The 18,667-nt window shown below is 38.4% G+C and overlaps 1 protein-coding gene across 1 annotated transcript in view; it reads left to right on the top strand.

The window, feature by feature from the left end:
- Window positions 1–3,795: 3,795 nt before the first annotated feature.
- The window catches only part of LOC145982793 (uncharacterized), a 78,782-nt gene continuing 63,910 nt past the window's right edge, over window positions 3,796–18,667 (top strand). The window contains exon 1 of the mRNA XM_083116157.1: window positions 3,796–3,929. Coding sequence (XP_082972283.1) covers window positions 3,796–3,929 — 134 coding nt within the window. The remainder of the gene's footprint in view (window positions 3,930–18,667) is intronic.

Below are 18,667 nucleotides of genomic sequence, written 5' to 3'. Positions count from 1 at the left end.
TACGTAACATCTGAATGTCTTCACAGCCTGGAAAAGGTGCCTCGGTAGTCGAGCACATTCAATGGTTTAATTATGATCTCGCTTCTGAAGGTTCAAGGTTCGAGCCTTGCATCAACATTTTTCATCACTTATCCTCGACCTATTTTTTTAAAAAATATAATGTTTTCAATGAACGTTGAATAAGAAACAAAATTAAGCAAACAGAATGTTAAAATTGCATTTGGAAACCTAAATAATATGCAATCGATGATGCCACTATTCAAGGGAACTAACTCATGCCTGTAAAGGTAATTTCCATGCACCGGTTATGGCTTCCACATGCCGCGGCATGTCTATCCAATACACACAGGTTGCATTGCACCGAAAGACGGTGGCTGGTTCTGCAAACAAAGCAAGTCCCAATTCCTCCCTTTTCATTTTGCAAAGTCAAGTCCCGTTACATTCCCGTGAGGATGGTTTTAGCTGCTGCGGGTGGTGAGTGACAAGCACAAGACAACCGTCTTGAACATCCACATCAAAGGCTATTGACTTTTCCGAAAGATTCTTCTCTGATCTGATTGGTTCTTGTAGGCAGGCCTCCTGCATTCCAGAAAAGCAAACATATGTTTTAGTCGGCCGCTCGTTTCGGACCGGGCCCAGCCAAGCTGATCCGGATCAGCGAATTCGTTCGCGAACGGAATTGAGGAAACAGAACATCCAGCTTGTCGTTTCTGACCGAATCAGTTAATTCGTTCGCGAGCCGATTGGAGAGAATAAAGCAGATCCTCCAGCTGGTCGGTCGTTACCGGCTGCACCAGGATTAATTGTCTAGGGGTGATGAGGCGTGCGGAATGAAGGGGTGCGATGTTCACAATAAAGGAAATATGAAACATGCGTCATTCATAAAATACGAATCAACTTTTAGTAGGATTCTATGAAAATATAATTTAGATTTCTACTCCGCCACTTTTGGCTAATCGCGACAATGAGCTTTGTTTTAGTGCTAGTGACGATTAGTGTTTGTTTTAAACACTAATTACAATCATGTGTAATGACATGAATGCTAAAAAAATGTAATATATATGTAAAAACCACTCACACTAAACTGTAGGCAATTATCGAAAACCACAAAAGGGATAGCTGAATAAAGAAAAGAAGAAACATCTTACAACAATAATGACGAAACACAACAGTCGTTGATCGGTGTAGCGACTGCCGCCATTGCAGTAAAGTTAATGAAGCTTCGATTTCAGATTAGAACCAATGGATTGTCTGTTGTATGCAATATAATAGCTGTCTCACTTCAAAACCTAACAACATTCTAGGCTGAATATGACGACATGGTTTAACAAGCCATAACGTAATGTGAGGGCCTGCCTGATGTCGTAGTGGTAACCGCGTCGCCTTGTATTCAAGGAGTCCCGGGTTCGATACTCGGTGGAGGCACATAGTAGTTTAAACTATAGGTCCAGTCCCGATTACACTTTATGTGCATAGAGTGAACTTAAAACAACAATTCAATTCAAGGGGTCTTGGGTTCGATACACGGTGGGGGCTCATTGCACACCTGTCTATTTAGTCTCAATACGTCATTCATGAGTTATAGTACACTATATACAGTGTGTGCGTGTGTGTGTATAAAAGAGAGTATATGTGTATTTACCAGAGTGTGCTCTTACATAAATTGATAAAAAGCAGCAATATAGAACCTGATAGGAAATAGTAAAAAATAAGGTTTTTTCACATGACAAAGTAATTAGTTTAGTTTCTTAAATATAAGAAACATAAGTTAATTACAAGAAATATAAATGCAATGCACTAAATAAGTACAATTGTTTGGTTTGAACAGTACTCTAGTGTTTCTACCTAGGCGTCTGTAGTGGTAAATTATATCCAGTCCTTAAGATTTTTGTCCTTCCATTCATCCACAGCGTCGCGATTAGTCACAAAAGCAAAAAGCGAAATCTTTTGCTTGTTATAATTTCTACTTTTCATGCAATCACCTACACTATAGTACTAAGTTTAGTGAATTTTGTCGTCTTCCTGATTGGTCTGTTAAAGTTAGCAATCAATAAATATATACTTACATAGAAAAATCCTGATATACTTGGTTTCTCAAAAGTATGTACAATCAGTGTTCTTGCTACATTTAGCACCTAATATAGTTAGTGTTGCCCACGGGACGAGACGGGACAGGCTTTTAAAAATTCGAGACGAGACGAGTTTGATCATGTGTCCCGAGACAAACGAATATTTTCGAGACGAGACAGCATTTCACAGCATTTCCACGAGACGAGACAGGCCAAAGTCTCGTCTCGTGGGCAACACTAAATATAGTATAAATTGAAATCTAGTTAGTGTTGGGCTGTAAGATGTTCTGGTACATGTAGTTACTTGAAATAGCAAATATCGGCTGTGTAACTGGTAAAGCACTCAAAAAATCAACTTCGTTTCCTTCGAAGAGGTCCTGTGTTTGACTCCCCCCACTGGTTCGGACTACACGTTAAACTGTAGGTTTAGTCCTGATTAGCCTGTCTGAGCATAAAAGTGGGCTTAAAAGCAAACTAACAAAATCGTCTTCTGGATAATTCGTGACATAACTTCTTTTCTTTATTTCAGCTGCATCTACAGATTCTGTTGATATTTTCGGTTGATTATGTGTGGGACGTGGATTTCTAAATAGGATAAGCCACTCATTAGCAATTGAATAATTCTGTAGCTTTTCCATACATAACTGGTTTATTAAAATTTATTCTCTTCAGTATTGTAGTGATTATTGTGATTCCTTCTATTAGTAGAATGAATATAAAGTTGATATTTCGCATACCATATTGATATTTGAAGATGACAGGTATATAAAAATTGTAATGAAATAAAAAAGGGAAACTTCTGGAATTTCAATTCAGAGCTAATTAAAACTATATTAAACTCTCTAGCATACTTAAACCCGAAGGTTTATGGCTGCAGAAACAGAAGCCTTCGATCTGTCCCTATTCGGGGCAAGATCAATCCAATCTTTCCCATCTTTGCCGATTTATTTTAGGTCCATCTCAACGTTATCCCTCCATCCTCGTCTTGGCCTTCCTTCTGATCTTTTACCATCAGGTTTCCCAACAAGAAACCTGTAAACTATTCTTTCCTCTGCCATTCGTGTCACATGGCCTGCTCATCATCTAAGTGTTCTTGATTAAATTATTCTAATAATAATTTAAAAAGTCGAAATAAACAATAGTTTTGCCGGAGGAAGTAACGCTAAGATTATGTTTTTATTTGTTTATTTGGAGATTATTTTAACCATACCCAGGTCGGGATTTATATACGTATGTGGAGGCCCGCAGCTGCAGTCCACAAGTTCAACCTAAATTCTGATCTAATCTTGATCATACCCTGCGTAATTTTGAGCTCCTAAGCCTACTATATGCTTTTAATCATGGAAGTATTAATTTCATCACAGTTTTTGTTTCAATAGCTCTAGTAATTACTTTCACTTTCTAATGACAAAACAGGCTTTTTATGGGTTGATAATATGTGAATATTTCTAGCATATATAATATAAGTAAATTATACATGTTATGAACACCAGAATACACTTATTTATCGAATCATTCATATATCTCCAAGTATAGGCTATATAGTTATTGAATTTGATTGGGTGGGCAATCGGGTGGGCACAGGAATTTTTGGGTGGGCGCTTGCCCACCCGTGCCCACCCCTGTCGCCGTCCCTGAAGGCACGAGCGGGCATAATTGTAGATTTTCTTATTCACAGAGCAAAAAGACATATCCCACAGCTGACGACGTTTTTGCTTTGGGCACCATGATGTTTGAAGTCGTGCATGGAAGGTTACCATTCTTGGGATCCGCGAAAGATATTTTGGACAAGAAGAAAACCAGAAAAATTGATTGGGATAAGGAAATAACTGTATCCAAAAATTTCGTGAGCTTAATAAGGTTAGTAACAACCAAATTTGAAGGGTAAGACTGACAATTTTGCGCCAGTTGTGCATTTACTTCAGTATCATGCGAACTAAAAAAATCCTGGTTTATGAGATAGTATGATTTTCTCCCCATATTTCAAGTGGAAGCATTTTTTTATGTTGATTACACTGCACAACACGAAATTTGTCCTTTAGATGAAAATGTGTGATTCTAATGTATTTGTGCAATTTGCAATTTGTACAATAAACCATAATAGTAACTAATAAATTATAGCAAGAATATGTTAAGAGATGAGGAAAGAATAGAAAATGTCTAGCATTACAAGCCCTTGATTATTATTTGTGTGTGTGCGTGTGTACTGCATTAATTTTCTCGGACAGTGGCACACTAGCGTACACAAGGTTTGTTGGGTTTTTTTTTCGGACGGGGCTAGAATTGTAAAGATGGATATTACATAACTGCGTTATATTGTGGAGTGGTTGTGGTGTGTTTGTGTTTATATTGTGTTATAGTTGTGATGTGTTTGTGTGTGTCTTGTGTAGTAGTTATGCTGTCTAATGTGTTTGTGTTCGTCTTGTATAGTAATTGTGCTGTCTAATATGTTTTTGTGTTTGTCTTGTGTAGTAGTTCCTCCATTCATATTGGGGGTTAGGCGTAGAGCTGACAACTCTGCACTGTAAAAAGACATGTCAAGAAACAGAAATATAAGGCCATGGATGTTCCCAAGGTAAAATATTCCGGAGGTAAAATAGTCCCCCGTTCGGATCTCCGGGTGGGGACTACTTTGGGAGGTCCCTGGACTAAGGATAAGATCTACGTTAGGAATAAGGATATTAAATTAGGCACCTGGAATGTTCTGAGCCTTTACCGGCCTGGGACATTTCAGTGTACAGTTAATGAGATAGTGAAGTATAAATTAGATGTAGTAGCTGTCCAGGAAGTTAGGTGGCCAGGAGAAGGGAATTGTAAAACTAAAAATTATACTTTTTTCTATGATTGTCACGGTATCTAGTGACATGTAAAACGCAGTTCGATATAAATTAATTTTTGTTTATTGATTCATTTTATGCACAAACATGAAAGTGTGAGGTTTGATTTTATTTTGTGAATAAACTTGTATCCGAGCCAGACGTCGGGATTTGGGAGATGGGGTTTTTCTTGAGTGACAGCCGCCGCTTAGAACATGACATATTTGAACCAACCCGGAGATAAGGAAAGATTATTTTCGCCGCTACCGGGCTTGAGTCGCAGCAGGCGTTCGAACCCATGTTCACGGATGACCAGGAAAATCAGCTGGAGCCCAAGCCTGCAAGGATCGAAGACGCCTCGGTGACCGAGTTTCAAGACAATGGACACAGGTCATTCGCATCTCCTCCAAAAGCGAAGCCAAGCTACCTGAGCGTGGGTTTCAACGGACGAATTTGATTCTCTTATAAATATACGGTGCTACCATCCCAGACACAGTTTTTACCCGGATTTCATAGAGAGAGCATCTCCGCGCTACACTCTCGCGTGATCATTGCTTTGTGTCCGTGAACTTTGTTTCCTTACGTACTGTGAGCGACTTGCAGATAGAGAGTTACCAGTGTGCGCCTCATTTTGGTGAAGATTACGCGGTGATTTGTTTTTGCCAAGCGTGGACTACATAAGGATGGAGGGCTAAGGAAGATAGAGAAGGGGGGGCCGTCGCTTCCCCGGCACCTGCAACGACGCCGAAGCCAGTCAGACGACGCCAAAACCAAACACTGCCCAAAGCCCGAAGGACGTTTCCAGACCGACGTTCCAACCGAAGCTCGTTACCAGAAGGAGAGATTGAAGGACGACTCCAGAACGACCCCGAATCGAAGCCCGTTACCAGAGAGAGAGATGATTGCAGATCGACGTCCAATTGATGCCCGACACTGGAGAGATTCCTGACCGGCGCGTGACCACGTACATCCGACGCTAGTGGCAAGAGGAACGCCCGAAGTACTAAGGAGGTGCAAGTACACCAGATCGTCGCAATTATTCTTCGTCGCGATCGACCTCGGAGGACAATTTCGCCACAAAGGAACCGTGTGCAAGCCCCGCGTCCAGGAGAGATGAATGACCACGCAACGTAGCAGAGTCTGGTAGAGTATACTTCAGAGGGTCTATGTTCAGGTAAACGTGCGTCGTTAGTATCAACACCGTGCTGTTAATGCCGAAGTCTCACTTATTTGCAAAGTTACTCAGGAAACCCCGAACCTAATTTCCGCATCTGATAATTTTTGGTATTGTTGTAAAAAGGGGTTATTTCATGTTCAGATGTTCTAATTTAATTGTCTGCATTCAGCGTTAGAAGCTCCATTTCATTTCTTTAATATTTAGTATAAATTGTCAAAGTGTGCTCCATTTCTTGTGTAACCGACCGCCCCGTCGCGCCATTTAATTTGTCAATAGTTGACTGATGAGTCCCTTTTAATTGTGGAAAGCGTAGTTGTTTTTATTGCAAGGTCGTGTGCGTGAAATAGTATTATTTGTTGCATAGTGGTTTTTAAGGTAATTTTTGCTCGCGCCGACGATTGATTAGTGTATTCCGGCAGCTGGAGCCAATTAAGTTTTTGCATCACTATGTAATTGAGTAGTTGTTCTCATTGGACGAGAGAGGCTTGTGTGTAATACCCCCGTCCGAGAAACTTGTATAATGTCGTGCTTACGACTAGATGCATACGTTCATTCGAACGAAAGATTTAACCACGCCGACCCAATTGTCTTAGTTAACCGCTTTCCGAGGGCTGGCACTTAAGTTAATTTAAAAGAGCACAGGAGCTGGCAGACAAATGCCCTAAATTCACATTAAGGTTTAAAAATTAAAAGGAATGATATGTTAATGAGATCCATGATTTGTATCCATACTTCACATGTAAAAATACCTCATGTGTGTGAAAGAGAGATAGAGTGAATGTTGTGAGAGTGAGGAGGCTTTGTAAACAGTTGTTGATTGCAATATTTTTTTGTTGTTACAATATATATTCACTTTTTTACCGTTCGTCAGTGTTGTTATTTGACGTTTTTCAGGTACCAGATATTATGCTATTAGTGTTTTATGATTGTTCGAATCTACATATCAAAGGTAAACAAAACAGTGTAACTTTTCAAGGTATTAATCTCCGCCTCGCAATAGTATGACAATAAACGACCGTCTCAGTACCGAACTTGATAACTGGACCGTGAGTCACGACCGGTTTCCCGTACACATAACGACGTTTGGCCCCGTGCCGGGGTATGATTGACACGTCATTTCGGGGACCGTGAGTGCACTCGTTACATGGTGGTACTGAAAATCATAATTTTGGAACAGGCTTTTTCATAAATAATAGAATTATCTCTGCTCTTAAAACAGTAGAATTTATTAATGATAGGATATCATATGCAGTTTTACAGGGTAGGTGGTGTAAAATTATTTTAATAAACATACATGCACCAACGGAAGATAAAGATGATAATACTAAAGATGATTTTTATACAGAGTTAGAACAGGTCTTTGATAAATTTTCTCAGTATGATATGAAAATTCTGTCAGATGACTGTAATGCACAGATTGGCAAAGAATAGACATTTAAACCCACGATTGGTAAAGAAAGTCTTCATGAATTAAGTAATGATAATGGTATAAGATTGATTACTTTTGCAACCTCAAAGAATTTAATTGTGAAAAGTACCACTTTTAAACATAAAGATATCCATAAATATACCTGGTCTTCTCCAGATGGTAAAACTCATAATCAGATAGATCATATTCTCATTGATAAGCAGGCCCGTAGCTAGGCAGGGGCCAGGGGGGGCTGAGCCCCCCCCTGGCATTGTCGTCAGCCCCCCCTGGCGTTGTCGTCAGCCCCCCTGGTATTAGGTAAAACTATTGCATAATTTGTTTGCCGTGACAAGTGAAAATGTAGAGTGTGGATATTATTTGCTCATAACTTGATAGAAGGATAAATTCACAGTACATGAAGAGCAGCTATCACATTTGTTCATCTTGTTTATAAACCGAAGTTTAAGTAACGGGAAGTATTTAGAAGGTTCTCTAAAGTTCTTCCACAGGGGATCTATGCACCTTCGCTCCCCCTCTTTCGGCTTTCCCTTGTATAGCAGGTCCTTCCCATCTGGATCAAAGGTCATCGGCTCCCAAGTTTTGCGAAGGGAAGTTTTATTGCCCGGTCGGGGGTGGAATATAAGGGCTTGCCCATGCCCTGTCGGGGAAAACATTGACAAAGACACTTGGTTGAGTTCTTCATTCCTGTAAAGAAGGTTTCACGTTTGGGCGGGTGTTATTGTGTTTCGTATCTTCGTAAAACTGATTCGTGTGATAGTGAGTGGTTTTAGCATGGTTTTAGTGACGAATAATATAACCATGTTTCGTCCTTGGTGTGTAGTATTGTGATATTTTAACGATTCCCCAGCACCATGAATAAATTTATAATTCGTAAAAAAAAATCTGAATCTTTGACCACGGCGACCACCGTACCTACTCTTTCCCCATCTACGGCTGCCTCCGATCAAGAAGAGGATTTCTTGCCTACGGAAGTAAAGGACATTTCCAAACCAGGTGAGGAAATTAAACAGCTAAAACTCAAACATTACCCCCGAAATGCTGATGGACGATGTTTTCAAAGTGACTGGTTTAAAAGGTCCAAATGGTTAGAGTATTCACAATGTCTAGATGCAGCATTTTGCTATGCTTGTAGACAATATCGGCCTTTCGGTAAAACCAAAGCAGGGCTAGTGAAACATGATGCGACACTTACACACGTAGAAGCAATGTCAAGGTGGGCAGAAAAGCAAAACCGTTCGTTGATGGGAAAATCTATCTCTACACTAGTGAATCAGAATGTTCTTGAAAAGAATCAATATTATATCAAGAGCATTGCTGAAGTTATTCAGTTCCTTGCAATAAACGAATTGCCTCTTAGGGGAACGTACCACTTAGAAGAACATGAGGAACAAAGCCTGTTTCGAAATCTTTTCGAGTTCACGCTTCGAAAAGATGAGAAACTGGCAGACTGTTTTAAGTAGGTGCCTAAAAACGCATCTTGCTTGTCCCCTGAAATTCAAAATGACATTATTGAAATAATGGCTGACATCGTACATGAAAACATTGTTAGTGACATTAATGCTGCATATGTTCCTTTGTATACTTTGCTTGAAGATGGTACACGAGATAAAAACAACAGAGAAAACGTAGCCATAGGAATCCGCTATGTAAAGAATGGGACAGTCACGGAATCAATTCTGTGCATAGAAACACTGTCAGCTTTTGATGCAGAGTCTTTTGCAGATCTAACACTAAATATTTTTCAGAAATATGGTTTGGATAGTGCGAAATTCCTCAGCCAGTGTTTTGACGGGGCTTCAGTTATGAGTGGGAAGAAAGGGGGTGTGCAAGCTTTAATCCAGCAACGGCTTGGGCGTCTAATTCCTTACGTTCATTGTTTTAACCATCGGTTACATCTGGTAATTGTTAAATGCGTGGATGAAATTTCTCCAATTAAACACTTTTTTCGAACAGAGTTCCATGTTGCACAATTTTCTAAAAAAAGGGAAAAGTTGCCATTTTATACGAGGGGAGAAGTCTTTCGCGACTTTTAGAACAACGTTGGTCAGGACATTTAAAAATGACGAGAACAATATTTGAAAACTACAGAGATATAATTCATGTTTTGCAGTTGGTGAAAAATGGAAATTTTAACGGGGATGACGTAGCAGCAAGTGTTGGTTTGCTTGTAGTTTCGGTTTTGCTTAGTGTTCATGAAAAAGATCCTTGAAATATTAAGCCCAGTTGATAAAATGCTTCAAGCACGTAATGTTCATTTGGATGCTGGTAGAAAGATGATTGAAGCTGCCACAGAAACATTAAGGAGCATGCGTCAGGATGATGTGTACGAAGGCATTCTGCAAGAAAGTAATGCACTGCTAGAAGAGGATGGAATTCAGGACGAGATTGTTGAGCACCCCACGAGAAAGAGAAAACGAAATACACAGTTGCAAGACTTCGTTATCACTGACGTCCTAGGAGAGGAAAAGCTCACATCTCTCACACAAATATTCTACGAATGTTTAGATCTTGTGCTAACAGAAATAAATAGACGTTTTACCAATAACGACGACTTATTGGAGGCTATATCATCGGCTGAGTCCCTTCAATTTAGTAACATTGAATATTTATCATCCTTTGGAATCACCATTCCGTCAAAAGAGGAACTAACTGTTGCCAATGCATATCTCAAAAAACTGGATTCCCCTGATACTTTTGAAGAACTGTACAAAACTAGAATGGCCTACGAAGACACTTATGCTCTACTTGCTGGCATAAGAACTTTTGCATGCAGTACAGCGTTGTGTGAATCCACTTTCTCTGTGTTAACCCGCATCAATAGCCCTCAGAGACTGTCAATGTGCAGCAAGCGCCTGGCAAATCTTGTTTTTCTGGCATTTGAGAAGAAACGAGCATCGAACATAGATATGTCGAGACTGCTTCACAGGTTCAACAACATGAAGAATCGCCGACTCCAACTTTTTTAAGGCAGAGGTATGTACTGTAGTCACTATTATTGAATATTGTGCATTTTTCATATGCTAACTAACTAACTAACTAACTAACTCTCTAGCCTTCTTAAACCCGAAGGTTCATGGATGTAGCAACACAGGTCTTCCTTCTTTCCCTATCTTGAGCAAGATCTATATACTCTTTTCCATCCCTACTGATTTCCCTTAGGTCCATCTCAACGTTGTCCCTCCATCTTCGTCTTGGCCTTCCTACAGGTCTCTTACCATCAGCTTTCCCAACAAGAATCCTGTAAACTCCTCTTTCCTCTCCCATTCGTGCCACATGGCCTGCCCACCTAAGTCTTCTTGATTTAATTATTCTAAAAATATCTGGACATGAATACAAATTGTGTAGTTCGAAATTATGTAACCTTCTCCACTCACCTGTCTCCTCATCCCATTTAGGTCCAAAGATTTTCCTAAGGATCTTATTTTCAAATACTCTCAATTTATGTTCCTCTTTCAATGTAAGGGACCAAGTTTCACATCCATATAATACTACAGGCAAAATTACTGTTTTGTATATTTTAACTTTTAGTTTCTTAGATATTAAACGAGAAGACAAAAGTTTATGAAGAGAGAAGTAACATGCATTTTTCATATGGGATACAAATATTTGTGTAATCAAAAGTGTATGAAGTGTTTAGTAAGGAATGAGGTCAGTAGCATTCAATTAACACTTCGAGAGATGACCGTGTTTTAGAAGATATTGAAAAAGAGGGTATTATTTGTATTATATTTCTATTTCTTTAATGTTTTAACTTAATGACCCCCTTAACACACACAAAATAGCTTACCTTTATTTAATGTGAAACGTTTTTTTAAAAAGTCACGTGATAAACCGTGAGCCCCCCCTGATAAACCGTGAGCCCCCCCTAGAGATCAATTCTAGCTACGGGCCTGTTGATAAGAGAAGGCATACTAGTATAATTGACGTTCGTACACATAGAGGTGCTGACTGTGCCAGTGACCATTATTTAGTAATTGCTAAATTAAGAGCCCGTATCAGCGTCACTCGAAAAACGCACCGGACAGATGTCAAATTTTCTTCCTAGTCTTGCCAATATTGATTCCATTTCCCCCTTCGAACGCAAATCCATTGCATGGTAGACCGTTTGAGACTTTACTGGTGGGAGGGTTGCTGTGTCGAAAGAAACAGAAGACAAGGTTCCCTGTCCGCTACTCCCCCCCCCCCCAGGGGAAGGTCAGGCTCTGACCATAATAGACCTTTCTTTTGAGCCCGAACGTTTATTATAACTCCGAGCCGAGAGGGTTTCTGTGACAGGACAACACATGTTCCGAGTGTCTGAAAGAAGAAAAACACACATTGACGAACTTCGCAATACAACTTACATGTAATAGAGCCAAGGACTATTTAGGGGAGGCGGGGTGTCCAGGGAGTACGAATCTTCCGCGAGAGACTTACTAAAATTAAATTATGTAAATATGCTTGTTTTGTTTAGCATCTGTCGTATAATCGAGATAGGTGTATTTCCGTCAAACTTATTGTAAGGGAAGGATTACATTGGGGTCATACAACTTTGGATGACTGTATCAAAGAAGATTTATACACACCACTACCTAAGTAATATGCTTAAATATTAAATTAAGAGCTTTACTTTTCGTCAAATGGATCTAACATCCTTTTTCGTTATTCAATAAATATTCAATTCCTTATCTGTTTCACAATCACCTTGCCAGGTCAGTTGTTTTTATACAAATTGAAGCGATCTTAACTATTCATGAGCTAGATAATGAATACGTGCTGTTATATTCCTATTCTTATGCCATCTTTTCCCATTCATGTGATAACAATATTAATTAATATTTTAATATTATTAATTTAATATTACTGTTATTTTAACTTGTTTTTATTATTAGAAGAAGGTACCAACATCATAGGCGTGCGCAGACCCCTGATAAGGGGGGGAGCAAAAACCTTGAAAATCAGATCGGCAAAGAAAAACCTCATTTTATCTCACCGTTTTAGTTTTTTGCATTGATGTGATATATATATGTGTGTGTGTTTGCGCGCGCGAGTGTGTATATTATATATATATATATATATATATATATATATATATATATATATATATATATATATACCTAGGTATTAACATATTATTTAAATACATTACGTAATCTATTCATCCGCCCCTTAACAAACCAACAGCAAAATTTATATAGATTGTCTCTGAAATGTGAGCTCTCGTTTTCCTCCAAACCAAACTGTTATAGCAGCAACTGTATGAATTACTTATTCGTTCTTACTTTCTTTCCTGGTAATTTACAATGTATTGGAGAAAAGAAACTGCGAGCGAAGCGAGCAAGAAAATTTTTCGATCCAAATTTTTGAAAGTTGAAAACAGTATTGATTTAATAGGGCGCATGGGACGGCATGGCATTCTTTTTTACAATTTTTCTCAATCAGATTGTTCGGCGCCCAGTGCCAACTCCCGCTACTTCCTAGCTACGGCTCGGAAGTTGACAAGACTGCAAGAAAAGCAGGTATCCCGAGCGAAGCGAGAAAGAAAATTTTACGAAATGTATTTTTATTTGTATAAAATTTAAAGTCGAGGGGACAATTGTCCCTCTGTAACCCTCTGCAAGTGATCCTGACCGTCTGGAAGAAATAATGAAGATGGACGTGAAAACTAATTCCGTCTTGAGTATCCTTTTGTCCTGCTACTAGTAGATTCTGCTAGTCTTGCTTTCTTTTAATTCAATGATTTCCGTCCAAGGTTGGAAAAAGGCATAAGCAATGCCCCCTGTCCCATTGTGGTTGCGCCATTTCCTTTTAGAGTATAATATTGTTTAATAACATCGACAATATTGCTCTCCACTAAATTTCTAGGTGAAAATATAATAATATAGGGGCATGGAACGTCTGGAAGGGGGGCAAGGATGACCACACCTTGAAAACGAAGGTCAACCTAAAAGTATATATTTCACAAGTATAATGAGATTTCAGTCATAGTAATTTACATTAATTATTATGTAATGGGGACGCAGGAATGCGATAATTTCAAATTCAAGTGGTGTTTTTTGAGAGGACAGTACTAGTATCGGGGTAATATGCCCAATGAAAAAATACCTTTCTTGTCCCTTTGTGGAAAAATCTGCGAACGTCCGTGATTAGGGGGCAATCAACCCCCCCCCCCGCCCGTGCGCACGCCTCTGACCAACATATATGGAATAGTTTATAACATCGAGTAGCAGGATATCTCTCCTGTATGGTGCTGTAAACTAGGGAAATAATGACGATTTTTTGTAGTAGTGCATAGCTATTCACCCTGTTGCGACACATGTGCAGAACAGGCGGAAGACATTCTTTTGTGTTTTCTGCAGTTGGTGGATTATCCTAAGTGAGATGATTTTCATGTTCTTTCTTTTCTTAACGTAATAAAAACGTGTCTTACAACCTAAGGCGTCATGCTTTGTGCTCTGCCTGAGGATGAATTGTATGATGAAACTGATGAACGGACACTCACAAAGAGCATCCATGCCGGGATTCGAACTCCCGGATGTGCTAACCACTTCACCACGGAGGCCAGTGCTAATGCACATGAATATCAATCCAAGTTAGCCATTTGGGATCATTGGGAAAGTCGTGTAGTTAGTAAAATGTGTACTTTTAGCATTTTTGATACAATTAAAACTATTTACAGCCAATGCATATTACTCATATTGAACCGGAACGACGAATTTGTGAATTTACTACAGGACTTTTCAAACATCCGCAGATAAGGCTAATACAGTTTCTTGTTCATATCTATCATAGTTATCCTGAAATACACGTATGTCAGTTTTCACGCAGCTTACTAGTTTCCAGATATGCTTGATTCTGTTAACTGTACACTCCTCTTATTCATAGTTGCGAACTCTCTCTCCGGATCCGAGCATGCATGTGAAAAAGAACTGAATCACTCCGCCACGGGGGACAGCTTTTCTGATTGTAGTTTGTCATTCGAGTATTTGCAATGAACATAATTGTCAGCGATGTTTTCTCAATCCTTTCATCGTTACATCGTTATTGAAAACATCCGAGAGGCAAAAATACGACATTAAGGAATTAAAAGACTAAAGAAACTAACTAACTCTTAAATGTTAATAATTAGAAAGATTATAAGTGAACCTTCCCGCCTCGGTTAGCGGTAATAATGATGCTTTGTAATCGACGGGTCACGAGTTCGATCCACGGTTAGGGACATTTAATTAAGTGGCTCGGATTCCACTATAGGCTGTAGGTTTTGTCCCGATTAGCCTCTGTGCAACTAAACATTGCAATTTAGTGCAAAAATCAGCAAGCTTGGGCAGTTTTATTCCTTGTAAGCCTAGGTCTTCATGTTAATAAATTATTATTTATGACGTTGGAAAATAATTTATGCCGAGTGGCCAATTTCTATTCCATGGAGAAGAATCAGATGTGAAACATATATAAAACTATTGGTAGTTATTTTCACTACTAATCACATCTGCCCAGTGCGAGAGCTGCAACTGTATCCATTGATTTATGTCAATGATATTGATAGTCAATGCTTTTGTCTCCTAGTGTAGGTGAATTTGCACTGAAAATATGTTTGTTCTCTCAGTGTTACCTTCACAATACAATTGGTAACATCCTCCAACTTATAAAAATTAATTTTTAACACTCGCTCCTAAAATAGTGACATGATTTACATAGGATAATAATTGTTATCATTTAACTTCGTAGGCATCGTATTATCATCGTTTGACCCTCCAACAACCAAACAGCAATCCCACAGCCTCTGAACACATCCACCTACCAGATAGGCAGCAGAGTATCTGTAAATTTTTTTGGCAAGTTTGGAGACTTGTGATTTAACAATTACTTAGTACGTATTAAATAATCAATGTCCGTTGTTGATCCATGCAGATCTGCAGCTGCCACCTCCAACCACGATTTTACGTACAACACGTTGCAATAATCTTGCGATCTTATAAAAGCAGGAAATGTACTTGAACATTGCAATGGCCTTGCCCTAAGGGAAGTTTTATAATGGAAAATACTACGTAAGATAGCTTCTACTTCTTTAATTTTCGATCGAAAGGCGTCTACCGTACTATAAAAATCTGGGGGCTACAGGGAGCTTAGATATGTTGTTGGGGTTTCATCCCTCCTGACCTCCTTGTAGCTCCGTCCCTGGCTGTATGTATTTCGTCCAATGAGTACAAGCTAGCAAAACTGTGAATTTCAACAAGTTTGTAGGTAATTCTGCAGCTGTTCATAAAAACAGACGTATATTATTAGTTTCTTGCTGTGGTTCACTTTCCCATTTCAGCAAAAAAGTATTCACACTCTTTGCATACGGTGAGTAAATGGGGGGGAAGGGAGAAGTTGCCCCTTAATAGCCTCACTTAGAAATTTAGTGCAGAGGAATCTAATAACAGTTCTTAAACAACATTATGCTTTTATAGAAATAAAAGTAAATACTATTTTCAAACCTACGAAAGTTCCAAGTAACTACGTAAGGAAAGGGTAGTGTATTACTTCCTATGTAATTGGACTCTCCCACTAGCAAATTTCTTATTAACACCTCCACATATTTTATTCTTTAGTTGTATTATCTGTATGTGTCTGCAGAATAAATTGCCCATATATTGCACATGAATAAATTATGTGTAGTTCTTTTGAATTTGCGGTACTAAACCACGTTTATACGTACAATAGTCTTTGAACGGCAGAGATGGAAAATAAAGCGCCAGCAGAGAACAATGGTGCCACTGAAGTTGAAATTTATCTAATAAAGTGATTTTAGATGCGTCGGGACACACACGACCCTGTTTTGTTCCCATCAATGTAATAAAAACAGTGAGATGGAATGAAGGCTTTATTTCGTCAGCTGAACTCTTATCAAGGCCCTTGCTCCCCATAATCGGAGGATCTGAGCACGCCTAAAATTCCTTATACAGAAATAGTGTTATTTGTCGTATATCCAGAAAGTTGATTGATTTGCTTTATTTTACTTCGCTTTCTGTGCCACTTTTAGCCAATTTGCGAAGAAGGGAATAAGTGATGATATGATAAAATTGATGAATGGACACTCACAAACATCCGCGGCCAAGCCGGAATTCGAACCCGGGACCCCTGGCGTCGTAGCGCGATGTGCTAACCACTCCCCCAAGGTGGCCGGCCCCAGAAAGTTGAAAGTGAATGAAATTTCTATGGTGTGTTTTGTATGGTCATTATCAATAGTAAGTCTGTCATATTATTCAACTAAATAATGTCTTTGGAAAAGAAAAAACAACATATAATTAATGTATTTTATTTTACATAAGACCTATGCCTAAAAGTATTTTTGTATATGATGACACAGAACTATCTTATGTTGTGACTTCTTTGGGTCTGACTGTAATATATATATATATATATATATATATATATATATATATATATATATATGTAATTGGTGATAAAATAACGCAGTAAAGTATTAAGTAAATATATTTTATCCCCCTACTTACAAATCATGAAAGGAGCCAAATTCGAAATTAAGTTGAACGGACGTTCAAAATGTTTAACAATAGCACTATTTCCATCAAGTATTTTTTACCATTGACCCTCAGAAATATCTCAAACTGACAATGAACGTTCATTGAACTTATTTATGATCGACAGCTAAAAAGTCATTCATTTGCGTGACTGGTTGATAATCCACCACCAGATAGAATTTACACAATATTTACCTAAAAACTTTGAGTAAAGTCACCTTCCCCCTAAAAAAATCCCTTGGTAATGGACTTTCGTGTTCTCACAAAAAAAAAAAGTTATAATTTGGCACAATTTTTCTTTTGCAGGCAAACCTTTTGTAAAGGTGTACTTGAGTCTGTGCAACCAGCCCTTCCCATTTGTGAACAATATACTGGAGAAATCCCCCGTTCTTCACTGTTGTCATTGCACTACAACCCCATCGTGATTTAGTATTAGGATATAGCGTAGTGAAGAACTGTTTACAAGCATCGCCCAAACCATTGATTCTCCCCCAAAACCTTTCCCTGAATTCTTTTTTTCTTTTCCTAGCTCTCAGCATGCGGTTTTCTTGGAAGACCGGCCGATTGTGAAAGAAAAAAGGGCCGTGGAGGGGGGGGGGGTCGGGGTTGAGCGCGAGCGGTACAGAGGGGGAAACGGCTAGCGCGACCAGCTTAGAAACGTCAAAGTTAAAATTTACATACATTGCTCTGTACGTCGACGAACTACAGACATTCTAAAGAAAATTATGTAAGATCAGTTTCATTTCTTTGCTGTAGAAGAACAGTAGAAGCTTTCTTGTTCTTTAAAATGTTGATTTAAGTTATTACATATAATTGGCGAGCAAGTGAATTTTACGAAATTTTACGAAATTGAGATAAGGAAAACTACGTAATAAATAATGTATTTAAAAAAAGGCTTAACGACATAACAAATTTCATATTTGATCTTTAACTCAGTAAAATTTAAATGCCACACACTTGACTGTTCGAGCACAGAAGGTCGACGCAAGAACCTATTTTTTAGGTATCGTCACCAGCGGTGATACGGGCTCTTAAGAGAACGACTCTCAGTGATAAATCATAAGCAACAAAATCTAAAAGTTATAAAATTTGATACAGGAAAGTTTGCTGATGAGAGAATTAAGAAAGCTTACCAAATTAAACTGTCAAATATATTTGATGTTTTGCAGGATTTAAATGATGATGAAAATATAAATGAAACAGACATAAATAAGAATTGGGAACACATACGTAATGCAATAGAATCAGCAGCTAAAGAAAGTATAGGATACCATAAACCAAGAAAAAGTAAGCCATGGTTTGATAATGAATGTCATAATCTAATAGAAATAAGAAATCAGGCTAGACTTAGGTGGTTAAATAACTCTGATGATACAAATCTAAGCAATTATAATAGAATAAAGCGAGAAGTTAACCGCACGTTTAGAAGTAAAAAAGAGATTACTTGAAAAGCAAAATTAACGAAATTGAAACAAACAGCAAAAACAAAAATATCAGAGATTTATATAAAGGTGTAAATGAATTTAGAAAGGGGTGGCAACCTAAAGTAAACTTGATTAAAGATAAAGACGATGATTTTCTAGCTGACCCAAACGATATTCTAAATAGATGGAAGAACTACTTTAATGACCTTTTAAATGTCCATGTAGGAAATAAATCAGAAGTAAATTAAG

The sequence above is a fragment of the Lepisma saccharinum genome, unplaced genomic scaffold (assembly GCF_977018435.1).
Source record: "Lepisma saccharinum unplaced genomic scaffold, izLepSacc3.1 HAP1_SCAFFOLD_422, whole genome shotgun sequence".
In the NCBI taxonomy this organism is placed as follows: Eukaryota; Metazoa; Arthropoda; class Insecta; order Zygentoma; family Lepismatidae; genus Lepisma; species Lepisma saccharinum.
Note: the sequence above shows the minus strand (reverse complement) of the source record. Positions and strands in the feature narration are given on the sequence as shown.